The sequence below is a fragment of the Pelodiscus sinensis genome, chromosome 28 (assembly GCF_049634645.1).
Source record: "Pelodiscus sinensis isolate JC-2024 chromosome 28, ASM4963464v1, whole genome shotgun sequence".
Taxonomy (NCBI): domain Eukaryota; kingdom Metazoa; phylum Chordata; order Testudines; family Trionychidae; genus Pelodiscus; species Pelodiscus sinensis.
This window is the reverse complement of record NC_134738.1, coordinates 13,041,400-13,067,746: the sequence shown is the minus strand read 5'-3', so window position 1 is coordinate 13,067,746 and position 26,347 is coordinate 13,041,400. Positions and strand designations below refer to the sequence as shown.

General features: G+C 54.2%; 2 protein-coding genes across 2 annotated transcripts; one reads left to right on the top strand and one right to left on the bottom strand.

Moving 5' to 3' along the window:
- The first annotated feature begins 492 nt into the window (after positions 1-492).
- On the top strand, positions 493-8,645 carry TTI2 (TELO2 interacting protein 2). Its single transcript, XM_006132633.4, has 7 exons — positions 493-1,364; positions 2,567-2,753; positions 3,864-3,956; positions 4,837-5,024; positions 5,105-5,248; positions 6,927-7,089; positions 8,489-8,645. Exons 1-7 carry the CDS (start codon positions 622-624, stop codon positions 8,567-8,569), a joined length of 1,599 nt encoding a protein of 532 aa, XP_006132695.2. The 5' UTR covers positions 493-621; the 3' UTR covers positions 8,570-8,645.
- On the bottom strand, positions 8,619-18,365 carry MAK16 (MAK16 homolog). The gene is made up of 10 exons (XM_075910690.1): positions 18,240-18,365; positions 16,739-16,788; positions 15,700-15,809; positions 13,591-13,655; positions 12,193-12,344; positions 11,791-11,845; positions 11,621-11,695; positions 10,391-10,504; positions 9,426-9,482; positions 8,619-8,964 (listed from the first exon to the last, which is right to left on the bottom strand). Exons 1-10 carry the CDS (start codon positions 18,252-18,254, stop codon positions 8,755-8,757), a joined length of 903 nt encoding a protein of 300 aa, XP_075766805.1. The 5' UTR covers positions 18,255-18,365; the 3' UTR covers positions 8,619-8,754.
- Between the last annotated feature and the right edge of the window lie 7,982 nt (positions 18,366-26,347).

Genomic DNA, 26,347 nt, shown 5'->3' with positions numbered 1-26,347 from the left:
TGGGGCGTGGGGAGTTCTCCATTGTCAGCCAGGGAGGGGGGGTTGTGCTCTGTGCACCCCCCAGCAGCAGCAGGCCCCCCCCCTCGCACGCCTGGGCACCCCCTGGAGAGGGGCCAGCACTGGGGCCTGGACCCCACAGGGGCGGGGCTGGGCTGGGCTGGGGGCGGCTTTCCCCTGCTGCTAAAGTCATTCCTGAGGGGGGGGGGGGCAAGCTGAGCCAGGCAGGGGGTAGTTAGGGTCAGTGTAAGGGGGGGGTCAGGAGTGCAGTTGGGGGGGCAGTGTCAGAGGAGGGGGTGGGGTCAGGGTTTAGAGTGGGGGTTGCAGTTGGGGGGGCAGGGTTTAGAGTGGGGGTTGCAGTTGGGGGGGCAGCATAAGAGGAGGGGGTGGGGTCAGGGTTTAGAGTGGGGGTTGCAGTTGGGGAGGGCAGTGTCAGAGGAGGGGGTGGGGTCAGGGTTTAGAGTGGGGGGGCAGCGTAAGGAGAAGGAGTGGGGTCTGGGTTTAAGGGTGGGGCTTACCATTGTGGGGGGTCAGCATTTAAGGGTGAGGGGTCAGTGGAAAGAGAGAAGTCAGTCTAGGGAGAGGAGTTTGGGGTCAGATCCATCACTGAGGGAGAGGGTGTGCATGTGTGTAGGGGGCTGTGCTCAGGGTCACTGTAGGAAGGGCAGAGGGGTGTCTGGAGTCAGCACCATGGAGCTCGCTGGCCTGCTGAAATCCCTGCAGCTGGAGAGCCAGCGGGAGAGGGGAGACCCCAAAAGCCCCCCTGTCTCTGCCCCCCCAGCAGAGCAGGTTCTTTCCCAAATCCTCTCGCTTTTCTCAGCCCCAGGAGTCAGCAGCAATGCCAAGGCAGGGATGGTCAGAGACCTGCGGGTGCTCTTCGAGGCGGCAGACTGTCAGTGGCTGTTTGGGGACTCTCGCCCTAGTGCAACCCCCAAGCTGCTGGAAGATTTGGTGACTGCCCTGAGCCACTACGCAGGACTGCCAAAGCAGGAGTCGGACACCAGGGGCCCACCCAGCGATGAGGGCTTTTACGCCACAGTGCCTGATAGAACAGCCGAGGTTGGCTTGGTATTTCTTAGCCTCCTTGCTAAAGTGGAAGCTACCAAGGGCTCTAAGACCCTGGGTGCCCTGGCAATGAGACAGATCCCGCCACGCTGCCTAGGACGGATCTACATCTTTGCTGCAGCACACCATTCGGAGAAGCCATGGACCAACCCGAAGTCTCAGGCAGTAGCAAAGGAACTGCTGACTTTGCTGGTTCAGGCTGCAGGCTGTGGGTCGCTGTCTGAATTCCTCCGGGGAGAAAGCGAAGATGAGGAAGGGAAGTTTGCTGCCGTGATGGGACTTCTGAAGCCAGAGCTGACTAAGTGAGTAAGATCACTTATGGGGGGGGGGGGGGGGGGGGCATGTTGGGGGTGGAAATGTTGGCTTGAGTTGCACTATTGAAGGTCTGGATTACTGGTGTCCACTGTGCAGTGAGATGAGGAACAAGCTCTATTGAGAGGATAGGGCACCTAGCTGGGATCAGCACCTGAGTTGGAAAATCAATCAGCCCAAACATTGGATTCCTCCCAGGGAAGCGGTATGCTAGTCTGCCCCAGTAGCTGAGGTTGCTGACTGCTACTCTGGCCTGATTATTGTTCGGCACGTGTTACAGACATAAACAAGTGTGCCTGCCCTGGCCCCGTCTTCTGCTTGTTCTTGAAGTTAATGGGAGCTCTGTGGAGAATCAGGCCTGAAGGATATCAGTGGTGTACCCCCAAACCTATGGAAACAACAGGCCACAGGTAACAGAAAGATGCTGACTGTAATATGGTAATAGAAAGACCAGACGATTATGTTACTGGCTTTCTCTTATCTAAACAAAAACCACTGTTGGAACGATAGTTACATCTCTGACATTTTCACAGCAAGGATTAATAAACCTGGTAAAACTTCCTAGACATGTAAATAGTGTTAAAAATAATAATTTGTGGCTACCTGTGAAAATGTTAGGGTGTGTCTAGACTACAGGGTTTTGCCGGTAAAACTATACCTGTGTCTACACTGTCGCTGAGTTCTGTCGACATAACGTCGACAGAACTCAGCAGTTTTGTCGACGGCGGTAAACCTCATTCTACGAGGAATAACGCCTTTTGTCGTCAGAGTTCTGTCGCCAGAAGGCGTTATTGCATCTACACTGTCCTTTGCGTCTACACTGTCATGTCGACAAAGCAGCTTGCTTTGTTGACAGAATTGGCTGTAGTCTAGACGCTCTCTGTTGACAGAAGCTTTGTCGACAGATAGTCAAAACTTCTGTCGACAAAAGTCTGTAGTGTTAATGTTTTATTTACTTGGACTCTTACTTCTGCTGCTAGTGGCCTTATCATCCCCTTTTTGCTGGTTCAAGTGTCAAGGATTCTTTGCAGAGCAAGAAACTACTTGATTTGAAGAGAGGAAAGATTTGCATATTAAAAAACGGAAGTCTGCCCTAATCCCAATCCGGTCCTGATCTGTGACCGGAATCTTACATGGTGAGATGCTTCAGTGAAATCACTATGGTAAATCTTTGCTTTGTGCATTTTTCCAGAGAAACTTGGAAGCGTAATCCTGCCACAAAGCATGTGTTCTCCTGGACGCTGCGTCAAGTCACCCGGCCGTGGCTTAGCCATCACCTGGAGACGGTCCTCCCCCCATCTCTGTTCCTTTCGGATGACTACCAGGAGGAGAATAAAATCCTGGGCGTGTGCTGCCTGCATCATATCATTCTCAATGTGGTAAGGAAGGATCACTGCTGGGAGGAAGAGGGACCCTGGTGCCAGAGGAGAACATAAGGAGGAACTGTGGTCCAATGGTTAGAGCAGAGGACTGTTAAGTCAGGATTCCTGGCTCTGCTGTTCACTCTCAGGATGACCGGGGACAGGGAACACCGTTTCTCAGCTTTGTTTCATTAGTGTTCAAACTACTTATGGTGGCAGCTGGAAAATATTCACGTCCATCTGTGTGTGACTCATAAAAAGGTAGATGCTAATAGGGGCTATTTATAAGAGGCTGGGCAAATCTTAAAATATTTCCACATATGCTCCCAATTACCTTAAACTTAGTGCTGTGGGGGTTTTCAGGCAGTGCTGTTTGAGCAGGAATTGTTTATTAATAAAACACTGCTTTTCTCTAGACCTTTCACATAGTATCTCAAAGCACTTTAGAGATACAAAGACACCATCTTCCCCTCTTGCGAGGTTGGTGAATATTCACCCCTCTCTAAAAAATGGCAAAAGAGGTACAGAGCAGTTAAGTGACTTAAGGCCACATGGTGAGTAAGGGAAATAGAACTCAGCTGTCCTGTTTTCCAGTTCCCTGCAACCATTACGCTAGGGCTTAGTGTTTGTTATTTGGAAGAATATTTTAATAGTGCTGGTTTGTAAAGCACTGATTTGCTGTTGCACTCTCCCTATGCTCTGAAGTGCGGCACAGCTAGTATCCTGTTCTCTAACGCCTTGTGTATACTTACCTGGAAGGTCGAATTAAGATACGCAATTCCAGCTCTGTTATCTGCAGGGCTGGAGTCAACTTGCCTTAATTTGATCTTTGGTGCCATCTCTGCAGTGGGAGATGACAGGACCAAATGCTCCTATCAACTTCCCTTACTCCTTGCGAATCAAGGAGTACTGGCATCGATGAGGGCGCCTTCGGCGTTTGATTTAGCCGGTCCTTTACCAGTCCCACTAAATCAAATGCCAGAAGATCAACTGTCGCAGCATTGATCTTCCCAATAGTAAAGGCATGGCCTAAGAGAGGTGAGGCGATCAGCCTTGTATAAAACTACTGTATATGGTGCACCTTCCATCATGCTGAATATACACACGAATGTTTCCATGTTGTTGCAGCCAGCTGCCGATTTGAACCAGTTCAACAGGTCCCAGGTTGTTTACCACGCACTGTACCAGCACCTCTATGCACGGGAGGCGCAGCTCATGCAGGTGAGCCGCTGGGGATTTTAATTACTATACTGGCTAATTCAGACGATTGGGAGTGAGATGTAGAATCTCCATTCTCTAGGTCACCCTTTCTAATCTAGGCTTAGGTTAGCACTCTCAGACAATTAGTTAGTGGCCCCCGTATGTCATGAATTTGGATCTAGGTCTTAATGGACAGGGAAAAGGACCTCACCTCCTGCTCCCCACATTGGCAAGCCAAGTAGAGAGGCTAAAGCTGCGAAGGGCCATGAGGGAATGCCATACAATCTGATGCCCTAAGACAGGTAGTCCAGGGGGTACGTCAACTCATCTAGGTATTTGCTTGGTTTTACAAGCTATGTAAACACCACTAGTGAACTCAGGACAAGCAAAAATTTCATAGTGGTAGAAATGTAGCCGTGTTAGTCTGGTGCAGCTGAAACAAAAAACAGGACTGTGTAGCACTTTAAGGACTAACAAGATGGTTTAATGGGTGATGAGCTTTCGTGGGCCAGACCCACTTCCTCAGATCAAATAGTGGATTTTAATTGTATCCTTTGGTATTAAACCAACTTGTTAGTCTTTAAAGTGCTACACAGTCCTGTTTTTTGTTTCAAAAATTTCATACAGTGACTTGTTTCTATGCCCAACATACTGCCGTGTAAGTACAGTATTCCAGTCGCTAGTAAAGCCGTCTGCTTCAGCAATAGCATGCTGTGATGTTTCGCGTTGCTATATCTGATGTGGGAAGCAAGTCGTTTTAAGGGAGATGAAATGTGGGGGTACCACAGACAAATCAGACTCTCAGAAGGGGTGCAGTAGTTGGGAAAGGGGGAAGGACCACAGCCCCAAGAGTACTAAAATCACTGCATGGCGACTCCCACCCTGCTTCTCCTTGCATCAGGTGGTGCTGCTGTGCTTGCTGGACCTGCTGCTGGTGCTGGAGAGAGCCCCGCAGGGACTGTCCCAGAAACCCAAAGCAGCTGCTCCCTGCCATGACGTCCTGCAGCTCGTGCTGACTCACATGGAAGCAGAACATCGGCTCCCTCTCCGCAGAGTGTATGCCAGGAACCTGCCTGCCTTTGTGGAGAGGTGAGCGCTGCCCCTTAGGCCGTCAGGGATCACTTACCAGGCATGGTTACTTCCCTCCCTGACTCTACTTGTCTTGGCAGACTTGGCATCCTGGTCACAAAGCACCTGAAGAGGCTGGAGCGAGTGATCATGGGCTATCTGGAGGTCTGTGACAGTCCAGAGGAAGCAGCCAGACTGGGAATACTAGAGACACTGAAGTGCACCATACAGCATGCCTGGCCAAGGTACCGTCAGAGACAGCCTTGCTAGGAAGCCAGAGCTAACTGGCTCTGGCTCTTACGGAGCTTACACTTGCCTGGGCATCTTGAACCTAGAGGAAAACTTAGTCTTGGGTGGGTGCGTCTAGACTGGCAAGTTTTTGTGCAAAAGCATCTGCTTTTGCGCAAAAACTTGGCAGCTGTCTACACTGGCCGCTTGAATTTGTGCAAGAACACTGACGATCTAATGTATGATTGTCAGTGTTCTTGCGCAAATACACTGATGCTCCCGTTCGGGAAAAAGAGGGCCAGTGTAGACAGGTAAAAACTGTTTTGTGCAAAAAAGCCCCGATGGCGAAAATGGCCACCGGAGCTCTCTTGCACAAAACCGTGTCTAGATTGGCAGGGATGCTTTTGTGCAAAAGCACTTTTTGCGCAAAAGCATCCGTGCCAATCTAGACGCTCTTTTGCGCAAGTGCTTTTAACAGAAAAACTTTTCCGTTAAAAGCATTTGCGCCAAATCATGCCAATCTAGACATAGCCGGGGAGTTCTGTGTGCCCAGGACTCGCTCACAGCCTGAAATCCCCCTGGCAAGTTGAGAAACTGGCTCACAGCGAAACCAGTTCTTGTTTTGGCCTGACTTGACAACTGTGGTACCACCCAGGAACTAAGCCCTTTGTCCTGCATGCAGCTCTTTATAGACTTCAGTGCTGTAGCTGCACGATTTCATACTCCGTTTCCTCTGCATTTAGGGACAGCGGGCTCCCTCTGGTGGTCACATCAGAACACGTCCATCCCAGTGGCCACAGGATTTGCCTGCATTTTAGGAAAGTTCAAATCACGAGGGTAGTAGGGATATGAAGGTTAACTGGTAAACATCACGCTTACCAGAGGATGCTTACCTGTTATGGTTAACCACACGGGGCTGGAGCAGCTCTACCCGTAGTAGGCCTGGCCCGGCGCGCCACACACGGGGCACTCCAGCCTTGCTAGAACTGTCCCCCTCCACCATGGGCCTGACCCAGGCGCGCAGGGGTGCTTCAACCCAGCCGGCTGGGCTGCATCGGCCCCCCTGCCCACCCCCATTCAGTCGGTTAACTGCTTAAACATGACATTTAACTGGTTCACTAATGAAATGGGATTTTACATCCCTAAAGGTCAGCTCTAGATGGTACGTTGCTATGCAGTAAGCCAGGCTGTGAATTAACAGCCCACAGGTTGTTGCGTAGCAACAGTCCACACGGACAGTCGCAGTACAGTCAACGGCCCACAATGCTGATTGGTGTCGGGCACTTCAGACAGTCAGGCTGTGCTCCGGGGCTTGCGCTGTAACCATGTTCATAGTCTCCGTGGCAACTAGCATCCTATAGACTCAGACCCTGGCTTGCTGCACAGACTAAAGGAGGGAAACTTCAAGGGCGGGGAAGGAAAAACGGGAAGGGCCATGCTCTAGGACGGTATTTCCCACCGTTTGGTGTGTAAAGTAAATGCCAAACTACTCTCACTGCTTTAAAAATAACCCTCTAGCGCCCGCCTCTGAGGCACGTCTAACCCAGCCTGTAGCTATCCTGAGCCCACCGGGCAGCTAGAACCCAGCATGGCTGAATGGGAGACAGGCCTGCTCCAGTAAGCGGCTCCTGCTGCCCAGAGGTCAGGGCAACGTTCCCCAGCCCGGCTATTCACAGCTTCTCTTTCCCCTCCCAGAATGGCCTGCAGGCTCGCCGTGCTCCTCAAGGCCCTGCTGAGGCTGATTTGGGATGTTGCTACTGATGGAGGCCTGACACCCGAGCCAGCGAGAACAGCCCTGTTCCAAGGGGCCACAGAGTGCCTGATCCTGCTGGATCGCTGCTCTCAGGGGCAAGTGAAGGTGAGCCAGGGCCTCCAGCGATTGCCGTAGCTGAAGTTGCGTAGCTCATTTCGGCTTTAGCCCTGCTGTGTGGACATCCCTTAGGGAGGTGTCAAACTCTCTGGGCCAGCGCAGACTCTGGCAGTGTCCCCTTCTCCAAGTGAGACAAAGCTGGTGCAGGAGGTGACTCAGCTGCATACATGGGGAAACTGGAGTTATAAAAGTCACCCACTGAAGTACAGGGACACTGCCACCTCCGTGCTGGCCATGCCTTTCAGGTACTGAAGATGGGTAACGAGAGAGTAGATACACGAGGAAGCCTTGAGGGCCACGCTGAGCCCTGCGCAGATACAATAAACGGGGATCCGCATCTGCGAGGCTCAACTTGTCATCCAATCTACCATGCGGATTTTATTTCCATCCACTTCTAGGCTGTGTCTACACTGGCGCGATCTTGTGCAAAAATGGCCGCTCTTGCACAAACTTGCTGCCTGTCTACACTGGCCGTGAGTTCTTGCACAACTCCACTGACTTTCTAATGTATGAAATCAGGGCTTCTTGCCCAAGAACTCTGATGCTCCCGCTCAGGAAGAAGCCCTTTTGCACAACTGTTCTTGCGCAAGAGGCCAGTGTAGACAGGCAACATGAATTTCTTGCGCAAGAAAACCCGCTGGTTAAAATGGCCATCAGAGCTTTCTTGCGCAAGAGAGCGTCTCCACTGGCACGGATGCTCTTGCGCAAAAGCACATGCCAGTGTAGACGCTCTCGTCTGGAAGAGTTCTTGCACAAGAAGCTGCCAGTGTAGATGCAGCCCTACAGGGCCAGCTGGAAGGGAGGGAGCACAGATGTGTGAGTGGGGTGGGGGTAGGCAGGGAAGTGGCAGGCAGCATGAGACCATAGACTGGGGTTAGGGGCAGCAGGAGGGTCTTGAGAAGGGGTGCGGGACGGGGAAGGGAATAGAATTGCATCCGGTGCTGTTGCAGCTGGGGGCTCGTGAGCGCTGGCAGCAGATTGTCAGGTCACAGCAGGGCAGTGAAGCATCAGCTCCTGCCCCGACCCTGCACCCTTGCCCCTCAGCAGGGTAGCTGGCTACTTTGCTGGGAGCCCTCCTCCTCCTCTCCCAGAAACCAGTCCCCTCCCCCCGCACGTGCTCCCAGCTTCACAAGCCGGCAGCACAGACCAGCCTGTAGGACGGGCAGCACGTGTCCCCGAGCGAACCGGGACCAGGGCTCCCCCCAGCTCATCAGGCGGGGGCAGCACCTGGCTCCTCTCGCAGGGAGATTTAGGAGCTTGCTGCATCCCTGCCCCCGCCAGGCCGAAGGAGTGAGCCCACCCGGGGTATCCGTGAATATCCGCAGCCCCGATACGCAGGGCTCTCCACACAGCCCTGAACGAGGGTGTTCTGCTCTTCCCCATTCAGATCCTGCTTGAAGGAATCGGCAAGAGCTGTGACGACAGCAGCCTCCAGGCCTGCATCAGGCAAGTGCAAGAGAACACCTGAGACCCGCCTACGAAGAGCCGAACCTGGTTTGGTTTGGGGTTTTTTTTTTTTTTTTACATTAAACTATTTCAAGGTGTGGGCTTCGCATTTGTCAGTGGCCCTGCTAGAGTCTGTCAGGCGCTCCCCCGCCTCTCCCGCCCCGCTGTCCAGCACACAGCTCAAGTTCATGCCCTCCGTGGAAGGAGTCAGGTTCCTTTGAATTTGGCTGCAGGTTCTGTTTCCTGCTCGTACTCGATTTCAACGTAGGCTCGTTTCCTCCTGGCTGGTCCCTTCACGGGCGTTTTGCCCTTGGATTTCGAGGGATGAGCTCGCTCCGCCATCTCGCTTTCCTCTTCCTCGCTGGAGGACTGGTCATCCCGCTCCTCCTCGCTGCTTGTCCCCAGCTTATCCATGTCCTGGACGGGAGGCAAGCCAGGCGGGTGAATACAGATACTGACTAGAAAGCACAGGGCTTTAGCTAAGCCTCCGTTCCACTGCAAGTGTAGGATTCCCTGTGGAGGTCCTGGCTCCCCGTTCTCTATTCCCTGCTGCTTTGGAAGGGAACAGAATGGACACGCTGCAGTCTGATAGTACAGCATGTGAATCCAAGTGCTCTGGCACTAATCCCTTGAACCCAGCTCTGACCACAGCCGGAGGGCAGGAAGTTGGGAATTAAAAAGAGCTAATCTGGGCAGTTGCAGGAGGGCGGAAAATATCAGGGTGATCAGGGCTGCATTCCACTGACTTAGCACCCGTTCCTGTTCTGAGTTGAACTAGAACCCTTCAGCCAGGTGAGTGCCACCCCCTGTCAGAGTGGGGCCAGGACACCGTCCCCCTTCCCGTTTAATGCACAGCTGGATCGGGCTGTTTCACATACCTCGAAATCACTGAGGTCGCTCTCGTCCACCTCTACAAACTCCCTCTTGTTAGCGTCCTGCAAGAGATCAGGTCAGAAATCGAGCATCTAGCCTGAGTACACGGCCCGAGGACCTCGTGGGGGGAGGATATCACCGCAAGGAATGTGCACCCCACTCGGAGTGAAAGTCAAGGTGCTGGGCCATCTTTTACAGCAGGATTCACGGGAGAGCCTGGAGCTCCGTCCCTCCATTCGCTACATGGACTCAAAACTGTAAACGATGAGTTAATAGCAGCACCTTCTCCGCACCACACAGCAGAGTCCAGAAGCTAGTGGTGTGTCTGCCAAGCCAGGAACGCTAGTCGCTGCTAGCAAGGGAGGTGGGGTGGGCTCCGCTCTGGAGTGGCCTAGAGGATAGCACATTCACTTGGAGAGCACAGGGTGGTGCGGGTTCCAGTCCTGGGAGCCGCTGGACAACCAACAAAGGCTGCCCTAGGGATGGACCAGGCTTCTGCATTAGGAAGGCAGGATAAGGGACTCCCCAAAGGCAGGGGGGACCCTGGAGTGGCCTAGGGCAGTGCCCCATAACCCATAGGGGCACCCAATAGAAGTCTGTGGGAGTACGTCAACAGAACAAATACAGCATGCTGCCTTCTCCATGCTGGGATCTCTACAGCTGACTTCTGGCCTAAACCCCCTACAGATCTTGGCACCGATTCTCACGGAAGGGATTTGAACACTGGTTGCAGGTTACAAAGGGCTCGGGGACAAAGCTACAAGCCAAATCGCCGTTGTACTCGGCTAACGAGGGAGAGAAGAGGAAACGGCAGAAGAGAAGGGAGATGTGAGTGATTCTTAATATGCTGTTGTCTCCGTATACGTCCCTCTTCTGCAAAATTCACATACAGCCCCATGCACCCAGCTCTGCAGCAGTCCAGGGTCAACTGCCACACTCGGATGGAAGAATTCATTTTAAACCCATTAACCTCCTCTTCCTCCTCTTCCTTCTCCTCCGCGTCCGACTCTGCTTCGCTCTCTGCTTCCTGCTGCTCCAGAGCCTTGTCGAAGGCATGAATGGGGAAGTTGTAGATATCGCCGTACTGAAAGGAAAACAAGCCCCTGCTTTAAATCATGCCGAGAAGACAGATCAGCTTGGAACTGGCTCCTCTTGGCTCTGTTCCGCAGCATTCTGGGGGCTAAGAACGCAGGTGATACCAAACCAGATGAGACCCGTAGGCCCACATATGGTACTGGCCTCTAAGGAACCTGCCCGAGTTAGCAGCCTGAAAAGAAGGGAAGGGGTAGAACTTACTTTCTTGACATTTGCAGTGGTCCCCTAATGCCCGGATGCATGTCAGCTTCTCCCAAACTCACCCCCCTAGCTTAAGATGCACGGTTCTGATGCTCAAGTCATTGACAGGGCTTTGGTGATACACTGCAGCCAAACCCTATCACGTACCTCCCTTCTGGAGCGTTTCAGCTTAACACGCTGAATTGAAGTGACCCAGCTCTGTGAAATCTAGTGCCTGGTACCCCCCTTTCTGGTTCAATAGGTGGAGTAATTTCCTTGCATAGGGTGTATTCGCTAAGGGAGATTACTGAGCTGTCTTGCCCCTGTGGCATATGGAGAGAGCTGATTCATTAGAACTGGTGGAAAAGACTGAACTTTCTAATCATGTCTGATAAAAAGGAGAAATTTCAGCGATTCCCTGCCGTGTAGCTTTTCTCATCAGGGCTCCTCGCCAGCCCTTGCTGTTAGCCCGGCCGTTCACGCTGCTGACCCAGCTGTAGAAGGCCAGGGGCCTGGCCTGGCCCGGCCTGGCTCAGGTTGTTCACTGGTTTATAGCGCTGATTTTTGCCGCACCTTATGCCCGTCGTGTGATGGGCCACTTCAGGACTGACTCAGAACCACTGCAGCGATGAATAAGTACAGGACAGAGCTAGCGACCAGTAACGCTGTCCTAAGATGAGAGCGCTCATCTTCCCACCAGCATTCCCCATCAGAGGAACGGCCACGTAAGACCAACCCGCCCTCCGTGCCCCCCATCTCAGCCGAGCGAATGACCACAAGTTAGTTGGAACTGCTGTGAGCAACCCTGCAGACAATCCAGCATCGTCTGCCTCCCGTATCGCTGTTTGAACGAGCGGGGGAAATGCCCCCGCCTTCGCCGAGGGATAGCCCCTCCCAGCTCCTCGCACAAAAAGGCAATTCTTACCGTTTCCTGCTTTAGTCTCTCCAGCAGCTCCTTCTCTATGGCGTTGTCCAGCTGCGCCGCGATCAGGGCTTTTTCCTAGTACCAGGGGAAAGAGGAGTTGGCATCAATTCACTTCCAAGACGTAAATAACCGGGAGCAGTGAAGTCAGAACTGCACAAGCATCACGTTACCTCCCTCCTTTTCTCTCGCCTTTCAACCTTTTTGCTTAAAGGAACGAGCTTCCTCCTGTGGCGAGGGAAGAGAGACGGGCGGTTAGTGATGACTTCGGTCTACTGACCACAGGTGAACAACGAGTGAGCGAATGTTTATTCAAGTCCCTCCACAACCTCCGATACAGGGTACTCCCTGCTCCCTGCCTGGCATGCCCTAGCTTCTCAAAGGAAATAGAGGCTAAGCTTGTAAAAGCGCAGTCTCAATCAGTTTACGTGCGTCTACATTAGGCGTGTAACTAAATTGGTTTCAGACTGATTCGGTTAGAGGGATTTTTTTTAAACAGTAGATCTAACAGAGGCAAACGGGTAGATGGTATAGTGTGGGGGGAGGGCCGAAGGGAGGGGAGCGCCGTCACTTACTGGCGCTTGAGGGTCAGCTTCCGAATGCGGATCAGGTACTGGGTGATCTTGGTGAAGCGCTGCTTGCATTTGTGCCGGAGGAAGCGTGGCCAGTAGATGAGGTTCTCGTCGATCTCCTCCAAAGCCTTCTCATAGTTCTTGCTCAGTCGCACCTGGCGAGAGAGGGAGGGCGAAAAGCTTTGGAGTGGAAGCCGTGGCGGGACATCCTCGCGAAGGGGAGAGGAGCGTAAGGGGGCAGTGGGGCTGCACAGCTTCCTCTAAAACCCGGCCCCCGAGGATGGATGTCCTTGCAGATAAGACACTGGAAAGTGGCTCACAAGATCTGGCTTCCAATCCCAGTTCTGCCACCGACTCCCTGAGTGACCCTGGAAAGTCATTTCATCTTCCCCACCCTTCTCTCCTCTCCTGTGAAATGGGGACCATTCCCTTCCTGCCTTCGGTCGGTCTTGCTGGTTTAGACCACAAGCCAGTGGGTCTCAAAGTGTGGTCTGTGGCCTATGGCCAGCTTGCAGGTGGGCCGCGGGCTCAGGGCTCGCCTCCATTCCTGCAGCAGGGAGCCCGTGCAGGCGCGCCAGCCTCGCACGTGCCCCCGGAACGTTGGCTCGGGGGTGGGGAGCCCCACGTCTCGTGGGCTGGTTCCAGCTCACTGGGGAAGGAAGCAACTCTGCATGCTGCTGCTCCTCTCCCGCCCCCCGGCTGGGGGAATAGTGCAGGCAGCCACTCACTCGCTGCCCAGACCCCCCGTATCCAGCCCGCTCCTGCACCTGACCCCCCCGCCCACTCCTGCACCCGACCCCCCCCACCCTCAGCCCGCTCCTGCACCCAACTCCCCCACCTCCACACACCCTCAGCCTGCTCCTGCACCCGACCCCCCAGCCCACTCCTGCACCTGACCCCCCCACCTCCACGCATCCTCAGCCCGCTCCTGCACCCAATCTCCCCCCAAAACCCTTCCACGCACCCTCAGCCCTCTCCTGCACCCAACCTCCTGGCCAGTCTACGGAGAGCAGGGCCTACGCGTATTCTCTGTGCATAGGACATTTTGTTAGGATGTTTAGCCCCACAAACTGCAGTGACACGAGGGTTCTGAAGGGCCAGCGTCCAAGCCACACGCTGCCCTAACGCCCAGCAACAGAGGGTAGGTTCTCCCCAGCACGGCTGGGACTTTGATTTTTATCCAAACGTCCCAGAGAAATTCAAATCATTTGGACTAGCTAGTCCAGTCCCAGGCTGGCCGTGGCTGGACCCCACTGCTGAGCTGTCAGTCTCCCCACCTCCTCTTTATGCCACCCCCACCACAGGACAGACACGCGCGGCACATTTCACTCCAATGACGTGTCAGCTGGCGGGGTTAAGCCGCAGGCTCGGGGTGCAATGACCCTCCCCCTTTCGACTCACCCGCTCCCAGAGTCGACTGGGGAAAGCCGCCCGCTCTATCGTCTTCATGTACAGGTAACACTGACCTAAGGGAAAGAGGAACGACGTGAACGTGCCCACACGGCAAGCCGGCACCCGAGAGACGGGCGCAGCTCCTCCCAGTCTCTGCAAAAACACCCAGCACTGAGACGCTCGCCCTGGCCCCCAGCCTGAACGGGGGGTCCAACGTCAGACCCCAGCGCTCACCACGGGGCGACACCGCAAGGGTAAGGTGCCCGGCTCCCAAGTGAAAAGCCACCAGCCTAGCGTGCCCACTTGGCACTGAAAGAGGCACCCACGCCTGAAATCAACCCGTCCACTCAAACCACGTCCCATCCACTCTACAGAGCAGATACCTCATGCAGGAGCGTGGGTGATCGGCCTGCCCAAAGGCCACCACTGGCAGACACACAGCATCTGTGCCCCAAAGAACCCCACGGAGATGCAGCCACTTGGGATCAGATGCACAACAGGAAAGTCCTGTGGGACGGGAACTTTCACACCCACCCAGGGCAGCCAAGAATTCAAGGGTTCCTCCAACTGAAGACCTCGCTTCTCCAACTGGGCCAACAGGCTGAGGGCCCCGCCCCGTCGCTCCGAGAGATTATGTCTCCATTGCCGGGTAAGCCATGGTTCAAACCTAGCCCTCCTATCTGCACACGACACTCAGGATCCCCGCCCTAGGGTGGAAGGTCCAAGCCTGGGTCAAAATAACACTCAGGCCCAATGGCTTTGCAGACTGGACACAGCCCCACTGGACTTGTGCTCTAGGAGTATCCCACAATCCAACGGGCTGACTCTCTTTGGGAGACAGCCACGTTTTCCCACCCAGCACCAGACAGGGTGAGAATGGCCACACTTTGGGAGAGCACAAGGAAGTCTGGGTTATGGGCAGTTGGACATGAGGAGGCCCAGGTTGGGACCCAGGGATCAGTAACCTGTGGAACTCCTTGCCAGAAGATGTTGTGAAGACCAGGACTTTAACAGGGTTCAAAAAAGAGCCAGATAGATTCCTGGAGGTTAGGTCCATCAATGGCTATTAGCCAGGATGGGTAGGAATGGTCCCTCGCCTCTGTTTGTCAGGGAAATGGGTGACGGGAGGGATCACTAGATGATTCCCTGTTCTGTTCATTCCTTTAGGGGCATCTGGCATTGGCCACTGTGGGCAGACAGGCTACTGGGCTAGATGGACCTTTGGTCTGACCCAGTCTGGCCGTTCTTGTGTTATGTTAATTCCTACCCTGGGGTTACACTGTGTAGATCCTCAAACCTGCATCTGCTAACGTGAGTTCAACTTCTCCCGGGCTTACACTGCAGCGCCGACACCCCCAGAGAGTCTACGGCAGCGATGGGCAAGGCAGGCTAGTGAGCGGGCCCTCCTCCATCTCAGCAGGCTGCAAGGTCATCCGAACTGAGACAGTCTCCGGAGACAGGGCAGCTTTGCTAACGGGGCTGGCGCGCCTACAGTCTGCGGGAGGTGCCGACTGACCCGTGGCAGAGATTTGGTGGGATGCAAAGGGAGCCCACGGCTCTCACAGTCAGTAACGGGTGCAGTCAGCACACACCTCACTTCCTGGGCCCCGGCTGTACGTGAATGTCCCTTTAGCAATTACCAGTAGGGAAAAAAAGATGCAGACGGCAACCAGCAAAATCTGGCCACCCTGCACGTGGTCAGTGGTCAACAAAATGTCCCGTGAGCCGCACACAGAACCCCGAGGGGCCCACCACTGCTCTGGGGGTCGGTTAGAAGCTTCCAAACCCGAGGCGTAGAACCCGGAGCCGTTCCCTCCGGCTACCGTTAGCTCACTGGGGAGGAAAAAGGAACACACAGAAAATTCCCGAAAGCCCAGGCTGGGCGATTCAAGGCGTGGCCCGGAGAGAGAGACTGTGGGGGGCTGCTGGAAAGGACAGAGACTTCCCCTCTGCAGCGTCCAGCTGTAATGCGTGGCAGACCTCTGGCTGGGTACATTCGAGACCCAGAGAGGCCTTCCGGGGACCCTGTCCGTCCGAGGAGAGGGAGCCAGAGCGGCCCAGGATGCCAAGGAGAGCGCCGAGGTGCCAGAGCCGTGCCAAGCCCTGCCGAAGCCTCACCTTTCTCCTCTCTGATGGTGGCGTACTGGCTGTTGGCCAGGGGGCAGGACGAACGATTGCAGAGCCCTGTCAGGTTGTACTCGTTCCGGCAAAAGCTTTGGGTCTTTGTCCTGGAAAGAAGAGACGTGGGATGAGCCGCGCACAGTCCACCTGAGCATCTCACAACCGGAGCACGCGCTCATGCCTTGCGCTCCACGGCGGCGGCGGTCAGGCCGAGAAGGGTGTTTCTGCCTCAGTTCCCCCACCTATAAAATGGCACTAGATGCCCTCGGGGTATGTCTGCGCAGGGATCTCAAACGTAACACACCTTAGGGTCAATGCCAGGGCTCAGATCCTCCTTGTGGGCCAGCAGGCACCCTCCTCTGGCAGGACTCGGGGGGGCACTGCCACCCCCAGGTGATTTAAGCCCTCCTAGGGCCCCCACCGCCACCATGGGCAGCGCACTGGGGCTAGAGCAGCTTCCAGCTCCACACCCGTATCGGCACGTCCCTGTGGTCTGCAGCTGTCCGGTGCTCAGGATGGTTCGGGGTGGCCGCCCCAGGCCCATGCTAGGGATGGGCCGGTCCCCCATACTCAGGTTAGCTTGTGGGGCCCTGGGTGGGCTGGGGCCGGTCGTAGGCATCAGGCCCCCCTGCACTCACCGCGATGGCAGAAGCTGGGGGCAAGCGGAGCATCCCAGCAGCCTGCTCCTCTCTGTCCCCATCTCCCAGGCCAGCCCGGTGGTTTCGCTTCCTGCCACTGTGGTGAGTGGGGGGGATCCAACCCCTGCTGATGCCCCATGCCAGGCCCCCTGGTTACCCCGAGGCCAGCCACGGCCATGCTGTGGGCCTTCTATTCCAGGGTAGGCGTACCCTGCGTTTCCTAAGCTTCCCATTCCAAATGCTGGCTCCACCCTGCCCCAAAAGTGCAGAATTCCTCCAGCAGTAAAATGAAAGCGCTAGGGGACACCCTATTCAATTCAGAGCGCCCCCAGCCTCCCTCCCCGCCGCCACTCGGGTCTCAAGCCGCCATCTGCAGAGCTGCCCGGGGAAATACTCACTTTATCTTGTACGAGCAGAACTGTTTGTTCCCCAGGGTGTCCCAGACAACCTGAATTAAGCAGAGTTCAGTTAGTGCATTTCACAGGGTAGCACGTAGAGCAGCCAGTCACCCCGAGCTCTCACAGCACGTTACAAACATTCTTGGACCATCAGCCCATCTGAGGGAAGAGCTGGGTTGTTATTTCCATTTTACAGAGGGTAACACTGAGGTACAGAGCAGCAAACTGTCGGGGTTAAAGTCAGCAGAACATCCTGGAATTGAACCCAGGAGCCCTGACTTGTGTGGATCTACGACAGCCCACTGCAGGCAAGGAAGCCAAATTTGGAGCCTGGTATTGGTATGGGTATACCCAGCCTGTGTATCCATACTTTCTTCGAGTGGTGTGTGGTTTTCACTGTTTTGAAGGGTGCAAGGAGCACGGAAGGATGCACTGCAGCTGACACATGTTATAAGTTTTCACAGTGTAAAACAAACAACAGCTACAAAATCCCAAAGTATTAAAACCCATGACAATGGATGCAGGGTTTGCCAGGACCACATCCCCCGCTGGGACTCTCACGTTTTCATTTAAACCCAGAACTCTTTAGGAGAGAGACCACCTCTCCTGTGCGGTCCCAGCTCTCCGGTTAGTGTTGGAATAGCGTTGGGTGCCATGACACTCACACACAACAGTACCGCAGCCGGCTGCATTATAGCCAGCTGCTAGCCCATGATGAAGCCGGGACTGTTTGGACAAACCTGCTACCCAGAGCACAGGCACCTCACACGCTCTTGTTGGGTGCCTGCCCAATAACCCTGTTAATTGGCTAACCAGTTAAACATTGTTTAATCAGTTAACCAGTTACAAGGGGGACCCACTGCTTGGCTGGAATGCACCCCTATCCCCATCAGTTCACCTTAACTGGTCAGCCCCATCCATTAAGGGTGAGGCTTCCTGGTTAACCAGTTAAACCATCCCATCCCTGTCCCGACCATGCTCTTTCAGCCCCAGCACAGTCATGGGGGTGACCCTATTTATCTATTTAAATACCCTATTTTTACCCCACCTCTCTATTGAACATACTCCAGGTGGATTACAAATCCAGTTTCCAAGCTATACCGAGCACCCCGTGCAGCCCTGCAGGAAACCTGGTTTCCCATCACCCCTAGATGCAAGGAAGCCGGAAAGGGAGACCCAGATGCTGCCCCATGGGAGACTTGGGTCCGCTTTACCCTGTTCTCCGCCCCATGGGAGCTGGTGGGTCCCCAAGTCCGGCTGGGACCAGGCTCTTTAGGGGCCCCCCAGACAATCGCCCCTTTAGTGCCCCCTATCTGCCACCCCACGTGCTTCCCCTCCCGGACACTCAGGGCCTGCCCCCCGCATTTCCACGTGGGCAAGGAGGACGGGCCACCCAGCCGGACGCTACCGAATCAACCCGGGCTTGGGGCGCGCTGATTGGCTAGGACGCGGCTGCCTGGAGCGGGCGGACGCAGCCGAACCCACCCCGGCGCGGACTCACATCGTCCGAGTGCATCTTGGCTCCGGGCTCCGCCGACAGCAACACGCGTGGGGCCGGTGGGGCTTCAGGGAGCCGCCATGACAGTGGGAGGGCAGAGGCCGGGCTCTCGCGAGATCGGGAGGGGGGGTGCAAAGGAGGAGGGGCGAAGGGAGGAAGGAGGAATTATAGGGGGGATAAACGGTGGGGGGAGGATTTTGGGGGTGGGAGGGGGAGATGGGAGGGGTCGGAAGGGGGAGGGGTGTAAAGGAGGGAGGAAGCGCTGGGGGGTGCAGAAGCATCGGGGCCATGGGCTAGATCCCCCCCCCAATTATCAGCGCCCCGCAACCACCGTCCGTCCTCTGCCGGCTCTGGACTGATAAGCCGCCCCCGGGGGAGCGCTGGGGCAGGCCTGGTACCGGGACCGCAGCGTGGGGTGTCGTTCGCGCCTGCCGCCAGCAGATGGCAGCAAGGCGCCTCTTGCAGGTGCGGGGTCCGCGGATCCTACCTGCGCATCTGGCCTGCTGCTGCCCGAGGATAATGGGGGGGGGGGGGGGTTACAGTGCGTGGATCCTGCGTGGATGCCCGAAGTCGGTGCTGGGGGGGCGGTTCCTCCTGGATCCTGCCCGGCCAAGATTTTTTTTTGCAACCGCCTTGTCTGCATTTCCCCTCCTCCCCTCCAAATGCCCCACTGGCTGAGTCCCGGGCTCAGCGTGTCCGTCCTTCCTGCGTGTTCGCAGCGCGCTGCTTCCGAGGGGCACGAGGGTCCCTGTCGCGCACCCCGGCGGGGTCTGCCCGGAGCAGCCGATGCGCCGCGCTTTCCAAATCGCACGCCCAGGGGCCGCCCTGCTCCGGTGTGGAGAGCAGCGGGGCGGGCTCTTCTCCGCAAACACCGAGGCTACGTCTACACGGCAGGCTTTTGGCCCAAGAATGGCCGTTCCTGCGCAAAACACTTGCGGAACGTCTACACGGCCCGCGTGTTCTTGCACAAGTACGTTTACAGTAAGGCATCAGAACAGAGGGCTTCTTGCACACGAGTTGTTCCTCTCCCCGTGAGGAATAAGCCCTCTTGCACAAGAGCTCTTGCACAAGAAGGCAGTGTGGACGGAAACAGCTTTTCTTGTGCAAGAAACACCTAGGGCTAAAATGGCCATCCGAGCTTTCTTGAGCAAGAGAGCGTGCACGCTGCCATGGATGCTCTTGTGCAAAAACTTCTTGGGCAAAAAGCCTGCAGTGTAGACGTAGCCTGAGTCTGTGGCAAGCTGGGGAGGGAAGCCACCTCTCCCGAGCTGGTCATGGACTGTCTGTGTGGGCCCTGTCAATGTCCCGGCTTGGATCTTCTTTGAAACCATCTCTCAGGTCCCTGCCTTCCTCCTGTCTCTGTATCCATCATATGTTAGTGATTTGAAACCTTCTAAACTTGCAGACTGGCAGGAGTATTTCACGGCTAAGTCCCGCCATGTTACAAGAGAGGTGCCGATGTGACCTTTTTAGGAAAAAAAATCAGAAAAGGGCAATAAAAGTGTTTAGGGGTTCTGAACAGCTGCCCTATGAGGAGAGATCAATAAGATTGGGACTTTTTAGCTGGGCAAGGGAGATATGATAGAGGTCTGTAAAATCATGACAGGTTTGGGAAAAATAAATAAGGAAAAGTTATTTACTTGTTCCCATAACACAAGAACTAGGGGGTCACCAAATTAATAGGTAATAGGTTTAAACAAACAAAAGGAAGTATTTCTTCAGATGATGCACGGTCAACCTGTGGAACTCCTTGCCAGAGGATATTGTGAAGATGAGGATTTTAACAGCATTCAAAAAAGAATGAGATAAATTGATAGAGGATAGGTCCATCAATAAATGTTAGACAGGCTGGGTAGGGATGGTTTCCCTAGCCTCTGTTTGTCAGAAGCTGGAAATGGATGACAGGGGAGGGATCATTTGATGATTCCCTGTTCTGTGCATTCCTTTTAGGGCATCTGGCATTGGCCACTGTCGGCAGACAGCACCCTGGGCTAGATGGATCTTTGGTCTGACCCAGTCTGGCTGTTCTTATGTTCTCGGTGATGCCTTTTCCTTCTCATGGAGACCAGAGACCATCACGTTCTTTACTAACTACAGCCCTGCTGTTGGGGGAAGATATACATACACCTCTGAGCTAGGCTCTCAGGGGAGCTGTGTTCCCCTGGACTCCTCCTCCCCGTCCATCCACTTGTCCATCGTTGTTCTTTTGCTCTGACAGAACCCACGTCCCTCTCTGCGGGCTATTAATAATAACAACCCACCTTATCAGATGAAAGCGGCCGCTTTGTGCGTGCAGCTGGGATTTCAATGAGAAGCAGGAGGAAGTCTGGTCTTTCAGGTCTTATGTGTATAGGTTGTGGGCCAGATGAAAGCCGAGGCCTTGGCTGATTGTATTCAGTGGCTCTGGATGAGTCATGGAGGCAATTAACGGAGGCCAAATAACGGGATTGTGATGTCTTATCAGCAAGGAGCTTGTTATTTAAACTGGCGGCTGAAACCAGCCGTGGAACATGTAGCATGGCTGTGAACTGGCAACGTGTCTGCGAGGCCACGAAATCCTCCCCCTCAGAGAACCAGTGGAAGCTTCATCACTCCGGACCCTTAAAATCAGACGGGATGTCGCCCTAATGAATAGATTGTGAGAAACAAGCCTGCACTGGGGACAGGCGAGGCTGAACTAACAGGCCTTTTACACCCTTGAATTTGCTGAATCGGTGAAATGCCCCTGTGACAACGCGTCAGTGTTCCCCCGACTCCTGCACCCCGGTAATGGCACGAACAGATCCACCAGCCAGTAGAACAGAGGAAGTTTATTGCTTCTCCAGGATACAGCACAGATGTAATCTGGTTCCAGGCAGGCCTAGGATGTCTCAGCCCCCCTTGAGATGGGGGAGACTGGGCCCCTAAATCCCAGCCCCTTGCTTAGGCTGCTTCCTCCATGATACCAGACAGAAACTGCCCATCTTCCAGCCCTGCCCCCCAGCCAGGGGCTGCCCTCCGCCTTCCTCCCTTTGTTCCTCTCCCTGGGAGGTAACCAGTCGAACAGGTAACCTACCTGACCCATCCGCTACTCTGCTGGGCCGTGGTACAGATTCACGTTAGGGATGTAAACAGTCGTTTAAAAACGTAACTGTGTAACCGAGATGATATATAAGATATGCCTTATACTGCAAAGCCCACAGCGATGCCTCCCTAGGAGCGTAGCCAACAGCCCGCCCTTCCTCACCCCCAGCCAGGCTCCCAGGGAGCCAGCGTGTAACCTGAGGGGGCCCAGCCCCACAGAGCACTCCCTGCCCATTGTGGGCCCCACGAGGCTGGAGCAGCCACCTGCCCAAGTCAGTCGGGGAGCAGCTCCAGCCCTTAACTGGAAGCAGTAAACCTGCCCCCTTAACCGGTTAACCCTTTACATCCCTTACTCATATGTAGGTCATCCTGGGGCCTTTGGCTGAAGTTATCGCGAGCTCCTGGAACTGTGAGCCCACGAACAGGGATTCCACTTTCCAGAAAAGCTGCATGTAGAGAAGTACACGCCCCCAGGGATGTGTCAGAGAGAGGGCCGGGACGCTGCGCCGTGTGGTGCCCTTGGGTAGCGTTAGGGACAAGTCTTCAGTGACTTTGTACCTGTGAGCAACCGTTTTACCTCCGTGCCCACTTGTTCACAGTCCCATCCTGGTTCCCAGCCACCCAAGGTATGTCTACACTACCCTCCTAATTCGAACTAGGAGGGTAATGTAGGCATACCGCACTTGCAAATGAAGCCTGGGATTTGAATTTCCCGGGCTTCATTTGCATGAAGCCGGCCAGCGCCATTTTTAAATGCCGGCAGTTCGAACCCCGTGCCGCGCGGCTACACGCGGCACGGAGTAGCTAGTTCGGATTAGGAGGGTAGGAGGAGAACTAGCTGTACTCCTCATTCCTCATTCCTAGTTCGAATTAGGAGGGTAGTGTAGACATACCCCTATAGACTTACAGCATTTTCCAGGGCACTATGGAGGACGTATGTCCCCAGTCCCTGACAGGCAACGCAGGGTTAAATTAGGAACCTTTTGCAGCCGGGCTTTTTCTAAGGAGCATCTGGAGTCCTCAGAGCCGGTGCTGTTGCTGCTTCCCCAGACACGCGTCCCCGCTCGATTCCCCCAAAGGCCAATGCAATTTCCGAAAGCACTTTCCCATCTCGTTCACTCTGTGAATGACACAGCGGGATCGTAACCCCCAGCAGGAAATGCAGCTCTGAACTGGCGCCCGGAAGCTCTTTAACAGCTCAGCACAACAGCCAGGGCGCAGAAGCCGTCAGCCCAAGAGCTGAAATAGAATCCTGAATTCCTCCGAAAGCTTTAGAGATGCAGAAAGTGCATGGAAACCAGGTCAGGACACCGGTCTTACAAGGCGCCCTTGTAGCCAAGCAGGCGAATGGCATATTGGGTGCATTAGGGGGAGCATGGCCAGCAGATCTAGGGAAAGGATTATTCCCCTTTATTCGGCACTGGTGGGGCCCCAGCTGGAGTATTGCATCCAGTTCTGGGCCCCCCATTATAGGCAGGATGTGGATGCATTGGAGAGAGTCCAGCTGAGGGCAACACAAGTGATGTGGAGGCTGGAGCACATGACTTATGAGGAGCGGTTGAGGGATTTGGGTTTGTTTAGACTGCAGAAGACAAGAGTGAAGGGGGATTTGAGAGCAGCCTTCAACTACCTGAAGGGGGGTTCCAAAGAGGCTGGAGAGAGGCTGTTCTCAGTGGGGGCAGATGGCAGAAGGAGGAGCAATTGGCTCACGTTGAAGTAGGAGAGGCCTAGGTTGGAGATTAGGAAAAACTGTTTCCCTAGGCGGGTGGGGAAGCGCTGGGCTGGGTTCCCTAGGGAGGGGGTGGAATCTCCATTCCTGGAGGTTTTGAAGTCCCGGCTTGACAAAGCCCTGGCTGGGTTGATTGAGTTGGGGTTGGTCCTGCTTTGAGCAGGGGGCTGGACTCGATGGCTCCTGAGGTCTCTGCCCCTAATGTAGCCCTTCTGAGCCTCCCGTACTGATCTCTGCAGCCCCCGGCTTTCTAAGGAAGTGTCTCCTCCAGGTACTGGCCAGCCCCCACCCTGAGCTTGTGAGAGGTGAAAGGGCCACCGCAGAGGTGGCTTTGGCCACAGGGCACGTCTGTTCTTTCCACACCCCCCCCCCCCCCCCCCCCACTCTGCTTTGGGCAAAGGAAATTGCAGCTGCCGCAGCGGCACACACCGACTGATACAATCAGCTCCTGACGTGGACTCGTTCCTTTTCATTCCACGCTGAGTGCACATGTCGCTGCAGCTGGGAGGGGAGGACATGTCTGCAGGGGTGCAACCCCCCGGGGAGCTATCCCAGTCCTGTTTCCCCCCAACTCCCTTGTCTCCCCAAGGGGCAATGGTCAATTGCAAGAGTAGGATTCAAATCGGTAGTATGAGAAATAATAAAATCAGAGCACTGGAAGGGAGATGCATCTAGAAGTCATCTACTCCAGCTCCTGTATCATCTCGACTTTCCCCGATGGGTTTGTCTAACCTGCTTTTACGTAGTACATGAACTTTCTCTGCCTGGCTCGTACCTTCTCAGGCTATGTCTACACAGCTGTGTTATTTCGCAATAACAGATGTTATTCCAAAATAATATAGTCCGCAGTCATTTCTATGAGCGGTGAGGGAAGATTGAAAGAATTGGGCTTATTTAGTTTGGAAAAGAGAAAACTGAGAGAGGACATAGCAGCAGTTTTCAAGTATCTAAAAGGGTGTTACAAGGAGGAGGGAGAAAAATTGTTCTCCTTGGCCTCGGGTGAGTGGACAAGAAGCAATGGGCTTCAACTGCAGCAAGGAAGGTTTAGGTTGGACGTTAAAAAAACTTCCTAACTGTCAGGGTGGTGAAACACTGGAATAAATTGAAATACATATAATAGGGGGGTTGTGGAATCTCCATCACCAGAGATATTTAAGAGCAGGTTAGTTAGACATCTATCGGGGTGGTTTAGATGGTGCTTGGTCCTGCCATGAGGGCAGGGGACTGGACTTGATGACCTCTCGAGGTCCCTTCCAGTTCTAGCATTCTATGAGTCTATGATTTCGACATTATGTTGAAATAATGTTGAGCTGGAGGACTGCTTACTCAGACTCCTGCAACCCTCATTGTACGAGGAGTAAGGGAAGTCGGAGGAAGAGTTCTCGATTTCGAAATAAGTGCTGTGTAGACGCTCCCAAATTCAAAATCAGCTATTTTGACGTAAGCTACGCAATTAGCGTAGCTCAAATGATGTAGCTTATTTTGCGTTCAGCCCTGCTGTGTAGACACTCCCTCGAACGCTAGCAAATGATTTCCTCTCTGTCAAGATCTCAGCAGGTGGGTACTCAATGTGTTCAAAACCAGAATTAGCGTGGGCAAGATGGGTGTGCAGCCCGCTTGACAGGCCCCGTCAAGATATACGGATAAGAACAGCTGACTTAGAAGACCAACTTCTGAGCATTGTGGAATGTTACTGTCTCTGCCCATGTGTCTCCGGGCAGAAGACCCATCGCAGTATTTATTACACTGTAATGTGCATTGCACGTGAGGTCTAAATGGCTTTCCGCGTTTTTTCCCCCAACGCCTTTGTCAACGACCTTGCAGAGAACGGGATCTTTATTAGGAACTGACAATGCATCTACAATCCAAACAGCAGCCCTACTTGCATGGCCAGCCACCAAAATAAGAGGCCCGCAGGTGATTATATGGTTTAACTGCCTTATATTCCTTTTAAAGCATTATTATATGTATTTCAAGCATTTAAAATGTTGGCTTTCATGTTAAGGTTGATTACAATGTAGGGTCCCATTGGCTACGTCACTATTAATGCCGTTGACTTGACACGAAGGATAACATACTGCATAGGTGTGTATCTTTACTTGCCTGCCTGGACAATTCTCTCCACATGGTTGGCATAAGATACAAAAGAAAAATCCCGAAAGCCGCCCCCACACCAGGGAATCAAAGCATTATAAACTCAGCATGCACCGGTGGGGTGCAGCTGGACTACAAACACCCTCTGAAATTAGTAAGGGCTTTGACTTGCAGCCCCCATCTGCACCGGATGGAGCACTGCCGGCTTGGGAGAGTAATTGCCCAATGGTTGCCCCGTGGCTGAGTAACTGACGAGGAACCCATTGTGTGGGTACCATTGTCTCCCAGTCTTCTCGCGTTCGGTGAGTTTCCATAGCATCCAGTTGCAGAGAATGTGCCCGTGAGGTTAAAGTTAATATTTACCTGGGCACCCTATTGTAGATGTGTGAATAGATCTGCAGGGAGGAAGGTCACTCCCTCTGCCTCTTCCCTGGAGAAAGTAAACACGCGTCTCATTGGAAATCCTGGCAGAACAAGGAGGCAGGTGCTGACGTGAGCTGGGGAGGGAGTCATCAAATAAACATGCTGCTGTATGTCGTTTTGAGCTAGTCAGCTCCAGGTGGCCTAAGAAATTGAGTTGCACCATTTCCTGTTTGCATGGGTGGGGGAGCCCTGGGGCATATGGACGGAGTGAGACGGGCAGTCGGGAACGCCACACACAGACACTGAGATAGGAATAAGGCAACAATTTTGACATGGAAATTGGTAGGGAATTTCAGAGCAGAGATGTAAAGGAAAAACTAAGTCATGGAAAGGACGTAAACCCTTCTAGGCATACGCTGATCACTAAAGGCTGCATCTCTCTAATCTCTGGTCTGGCAAAGTCTGGGATCTGGCATCCGTGGGGGCAGAGTGGGGGCTGGTGGCAGGGAGGGGAGCCCCATGGCCGGGAGGGGGGCAGTGGCCCATGGGAGCAAAGCCCAGAAGATAGCATCAGAAGGGCTGGCATTGATCTCCCCTGGTCCAGCAAACTCCCTGGTTTGGGAGCGGTCAGGTCCTGAGGATGCCAGACCAGGGAGATCCAACCTGTAGCTGATGGGGGTTAGAAAGGAGTACATGACCATCACTGTCCCAGGCAGGATACAGGGCTCCAGGGACCCGTGATCTAAGCCGCCGTAGAAATTGCAGCGCTCTGCCATAGTTTGAGCCGAGGGTGGTGCCAAGGGAAATAAGAAGATTCCACCAGCGGCTTCCATTCCGTTTCCACCTGAATTTCTTTATCAAT